The 5,522-nt window shown below is 57.0% G+C and overlaps 1 protein-coding gene across 1 annotated transcript; it reads right to left on the reverse strand.

Moving 5' to 3' along the window:
* Window positions 1-493: 493 nt before the first annotated feature.
* Window positions 494-3,928, reverse strand: LOC123276985 (odorant-binding protein 2b-like). The gene is made up of 6 exons (XM_070485387.1): window positions 3,839-3,928; window positions 3,138-3,271; window positions 2,785-2,855; window positions 2,117-2,227; window positions 1,340-1,441; window positions 494-591 (listed from the first exon to the last, which is right to left on the reverse strand). Exons 1-6 carry the CDS (start codon window positions 3,926-3,928, stop codon window positions 494-496), a joined length of 606 nt encoding a protein of 201 aa, XP_070341488.1.
* Window positions 3,929-5,522: the final 1,594 nt, after the last annotated feature.

The following is a 5,522-nucleotide window of genomic DNA, read 5'->3' on the forward strand; positions in this document are numbered from 1 at the left end:
TGGAAGCCTGGTCTCCTGCCTGCACCCTCAAAGGCAGCCTCCCAGCACTCCTGTCACCACATCTAGGCAGTTGGGAATCAGGGGGCCAGGTGGTCCCCACCTGCACACATGTCATCACCTCTGGGCTGTATCCGACCCTGTTATCTTCACATCCCTTCTCCCCAACCACGTGACCACCCAGAACCTGAGCTTCTTGGGTGTCAGACCTGTCCCCCATTAGACCCTTGGTCAGAGCTGTAGCACCCATCCCTCGGCCTGGACCCTAATGCCCATTGGATTGGTCTAACTCTCAAGGAGAATGGAGACATAGATGGGTCCTCCTGTCCTGCCTTCTCTGGCTTGCCCACTTCCTCCCAGTTCCCAGCCCACACGAGGGACCCCATAGACAGGCAGAGTCACCAGGAACTGCTGAAGCTCTTTATGTGGAACTAGGAGAGGGGATGCATGGCTGGGGGAGGAAGGGGAGTCAAGGTAACTGGAGGGGCAGAGCAGGTCAGGCTCTAGAGGCAGGGGCTCCTTCCATGTACTGCAGGACAGAGGGTCCTGGTGGTGTCGCCCTGGGGCTGCTGTGAGGTCCTGGTGCCCCCTGCCCTAGAAAGAAGGGAGAGGGTCAGTGAGTCCAGGACAGGGGAGGGGAGGGGAGGCAGGTGTGGGGTTCTCAGGGGTGGCAGTGCTGGGGGCACATGTAATGCTCTCAGGGCTGCTGCATGGAGGGCAGGCTCCCACTTCCACCAGGTGCATGGGTGTGGTGGAGGACAGACTCTGGCCCATTGGTCCTAAGTTACAGAGACAGAGAAAAAAAGGAGTCCCTAAATGTCCCAGGAATGATGTTCGGGGACAGACATCCCAAATAAGGATCAAATCCCAGAAGGGATTTCAGAGCAGACAAGGCTCTGCCTGGCTCACATGAAGTCCCTCTTGTCTCCACCTTGGGGGTGCCTTGGTGACTCCTGACGTTCCTTTGAACCCAGGACTCTTGTTTGCTTCAAGGGTCACTTACCCTAGTCACTTTTAGGAATGCAGCTTTCTGTAGAAACCAAGGAAAATTCAGCAATGAGAAGAGACCCTGGCCAAGGGCCCAGACCCCATCAAGCCGCAGCTCTGACACCAATAGCAGAGACCCAGAGTGGGGCCCTTGTGCCCCTGTGACACATCACAGCGCTGATGTCTCCCCCATGGGGGGGGCAGGGGAAGGGGAGAGGAAGGTCATGGGGGACACAGAGGGACTTGAAGGGCACAGTGGGACACGAGGATCCTGTTGGTGACATAGGGAGGGACATAGGGGACAGAGGGACATGCAGAGTGGACACAGGGAACCTGGGCAGAGTTGTCCTCTTACCCGTCTGGACGGGCATGATGATGTTCTCCTGTGGCAATCCCTTGCGCTCTGCAAATTTCTTAAATTGTTCCAGGGCTTCCAGGCTCATGTCAGGATTTCTACCTGTAGGCAAGGTGACCAGGTGAGCCCCAGGTTCAGGAAGCAGACCCCAAGAGGAGACAGCACCTCCCAGCACTTGGGGGGCTTTGCCCTGTAATGGCTGAGGCTGAGATGGAGGGTTCCCCCTGAAAGTATACAGATTAGGCCCAGAGGAGACAGGCCACACCCAGGTGACAGGTTCCTGTGAAGGAGGATAGCCAGGGAGACACTCCTGGGCCCCTTGGGTCCCAGGCCCACTCTCAAAGCCAAGCTGCAGGGTCACACCCCTGACCTGGAAGAAGCTGATGGCCTGGAGAAAGCTGATGGCCTGGAGGAATTGTGATGCTCTCTGGCCAGAGAATTCTTGGGCTTCACCCCAATCTGGAGGGTCATTGCCACAAGAAGACCTCTGTCAGCAACAGTGCACTCCCCAATGCTGACCTGGCCTCACACCCCAGACCCCAGGAGATGGGACTTTGCAGCTGCATCCATATCCCCTTTGTGAGAAGTCAGGTCACTGAAGGAGTTCGGACTGGCCGCCCCAGGGCAGCAAATTGTGCCCGGCCCCCAAAGACAAGCAGGTGTTCATATTCCCCAGAATCAGGACTGAAGCCAGTTCCACTGGCTTCTAGAAGCAGAGCCTGTGGGGGTGGGTCAGGAGAGGTGGATCTCTGAGGACCTGGGGCAGCAGCCTCTTACCCACGAGTTTTGCCATGCGGATTGCTTTCCCTCCGAGCTGGCCCTCGCAGTAGAAGATGTGGTGGTCCTTTACTGGCAAGTCCAGGATGTACATGTGCCTCTTTCCCCCAACTGCAGACAGACATAGAGAAAATTGGTCTTTAGTGTCGTCATTCCTGCAGAAAATATTTGAGATATTGGGGAACATTTTGGAACGTTTCAGTTTCTCAGCCACCTTAGCTCTACTGACTGCCCCATAATCCAGGTGCCCAAGCTAGTCCAGTGCCCAGGACACACTGCTGCTCAGAACCATGGACCACACTCTGGAGAGGGAGACTCCTCATGAGGAAGGTTCCAACCCAAGCAGTGGAGTCACCAGAGGCCAGAAGACATCAGAGGCTGGGGCTCTGTCCTTTGTTCTCCCAGCACCTGCCCCGCCCTGCATCCTCATCCTCAACCCTTGGTTCTCTGCAAGCTGAATTGCTAGGACCATCCAGAGGGAGGGTTTGGTACTGTCATCCCTGCTGTGGAGAAACCTGTCCAATGTCAGGACAAGGAGACTCCTGGGAAGGGAGTGGTTAGCTGCTCCTGGGAGGGGACAGGGCAGGGACTGCCAGGCAGCAGGTGGCCTCGGGAAGGGGAGGCCTGGGCTCTGGTGGGGAATGTGGCACAGCCTGGTCTGGACTCACAGGTGCTGTATCTGCCAGGCTCCTCAGTTTGATGCATCACAACTCTCTTCTCGTGGCACTGGCCCCCCTTCCTGGAAAACGGGAGGCAGAGGGAGAGGCTGTCAGGAAACACACTCGAGCCAACCTGAGCTCACCTGGCACATGGGCCTCTGCCCTGGTGTCCCCACAAGTTCCGTTGTCACCCCCCCCCCCCAGTCTGGACTCTTTCCCTTCAAGGTCAGGGGGACATTCATTTTACCCACATCCCAAAGTGGGATGGGAAGAAGCAGGAAGAGGGGCTGCTCTGGGCCACCTCGCAGCCTGGGGAGAGGGAGGAGGAGGGGAGAGCAGGACCCTTGGGAGGCAACACTCACATGAAGGTGACCATGGCCTCCAAGTCTCCACCATCCAGGGCAGTGACTGTCAAGGGGGACACCTTCTTGGGCCTCTTCTCCTTAGGCAGATCTTTGTCAGCCACCACGGCCTTCACATACCATGTCCCTATGATCTGAGCAGGGTGGGGGCCGTGAGTCCAGCACGGACATGGCCCAGAATCTCCTCCTCACCCCACTACCCCCATCCCCGGTGCATGGGCTGCAGCCATCACCAGACATCCCCAGCACCCCAGCTGCTGTCCTCCAAAGGCTGGCTGGGTCCCATACATCCACACCCTGGGCTCTGTTAGAACCAGCCCAGCACTCAGGGCTCCCGACCCTAAACAGAGGCAGGGGGTCTCCCACCCCATGAGTCTCTTCTCTGCTGGGACCGGGCCCTGGCCCTGGATGAGTCTCTACTCCACAGGGTCCTCAGTGCCTCTGGGTTCCCAAAGTGTCAGACCAACAGTCCCAATGCTGAACCCACTCCCCTGCTTCAGCCTCTGGGCCCAAGGAGGAGCGCTGTCTGAAGACACAAGAACAGAGCCTCCTGCTCCTCTGACCACACTCTGCAGGGAGCACAGGGTCAGAACTTCGACCTTGAATGACACCTCCTAACACAAGGCCCCTGGTCACTGCTGGCCAACAGGTAGTCACCGCCTTTCCCCCATAGCTCCCTCCCTGCCCTTCCCTGGGCTCACATTCTCGTTCTCTGAGGGGAAGAACAGAGGGTCCTGGGCCTGCAGGGCTGTGATCAGGCCAAGGGTGATGGTCAGGAACAGAACCTTCATCTCCAGGGGTCTGTGCTCACAGCCGCCGGCAGGTCACTGGGGTCTGGAGGAGGCTGTGCGAGTCTTCACAGCGCTGCCCTTTATATCCAGCTCGGCTCGTGCCCATGAACACTTGGCACTGGCCATACCCCTCCCACCTAACATCCTGGCCAATTCTGCATCAGGGGAGGTGGACTGTCATTATTCTTGGAATCTGATGAGTGACAATTAAGTGCCACCCACAGAATAAAAGACACATAATACCATCCCTTTTTCCTGCCTCCCAGGGTGCTTACTCCAAGTGAGCCATCTGGATGAGGACATTATCAGAAGGGGCAGGGGTGCATGTCTGCACTCCCAGTCATGGAGGGAAGGCCAAGGGCTTCCTTACAGCCCTGCCCATCCCCCTCCCCCAGGATCCCAGGGCTGGATCTTCCGCCAGTTCTCTGGTAACTGGCCTCTCACTGCTGAGGGGAGAGGGACTGAGCTTTACAACTACAGAGACAGGGTGTGCAATCAGCTGATTCCCACAGGGTCCCCAGAGTCCGAGCTCTCACCTGCCCTGGGGCCCCTGCATTTGCTCGTCCTGGGCCTGGGACCCTCAGGCCACATCTTCCCGGCATTGGGGGCACTATTTTATGTCTCAGGATCAGTTTAAATATCACCTCCTCAGAGGGGCCTCCCCAGGCCACAGGAGGGAGCGATCTGGCTGTGCCACCCCCTTCATTCTGGACCCCCAGGCCAGGCTGTGTTTCCCGGAGAGCACTCATTACTCTCTGGATTGTCTGCTCATTTCTCCCCATGAGTGTTCAGTGCCCATCTTCTCTGTTAGAATTAAGTTCCCCAAAGGGAAAGGCTTGATTCCCGGGTCTCACGAGTTCGATGGCCTGTAGGGAGGAGCTCCATCCACGTGCTAGGTGCTCTTGGTCTTTCGTTCATTCAAGAATAAACCAGTTACTGAATCTCTCTGAGCCTCAGAGGATTCCGCCCCTACAGGGGCACCCACAACTTCGATCACTTTGGATCTTTGTAAGGCTCTGCTGAGTGGGCCTGCAAAGACCCAGCTCCCCTGACATGTACAAGGCTCAATGAATGAGGGCTCCTCCCTCCTTCTGCCTGGAGTGGGACCAGGGACCAGGATCCATCAGAGCCTGTCCAAACCCCCAATACTGCAAGTTGCTTACATTCATTCTTCTAGAACCCCGACTTTCCAAAATGCTTTCACCTCCCTCCTCAGCTTTGACTGCTTCATGTACCATAAGACAGGCCTCACATCTCCTTTCCTTTGGATAAATGGGCCGAGTGAGGCACAAATAGGCCACGAGGGGCCTGTGCTCTGAGTTCATGGTTGAGCACACTTGGGCACCTGGCTCTGCTGGCCTCAGTCCTGGCTGCCTTCTGAGCAAGAATTTGGCCTTCTCCCTCCCTGACCCTGTACTTCCTGGGCTTGAATCATCTCCGCTGAGACCCACAGCTGACGTAGACCCTGTACACAGGTGCTACGGCCACACAAGGGCAGCTTTGTGCCTCTCTGGCAGAAGATTGGACACCACTGCCGATTGCACACCCCCAAGTACTCACTAAATAACAATAATAAGCCCTCTCTAATAACCCC

The sequence above is a fragment of the Equus asinus genome, chromosome 14, assembly GCF_041296235.1.
Source record: "Equus asinus isolate D_3611 breed Donkey chromosome 14, EquAss-T2T_v2, whole genome shotgun sequence".
NCBI lineage: Eukaryota > Metazoa > Chordata > Mammalia > Perissodactyla > Equidae > Equus > Equus asinus.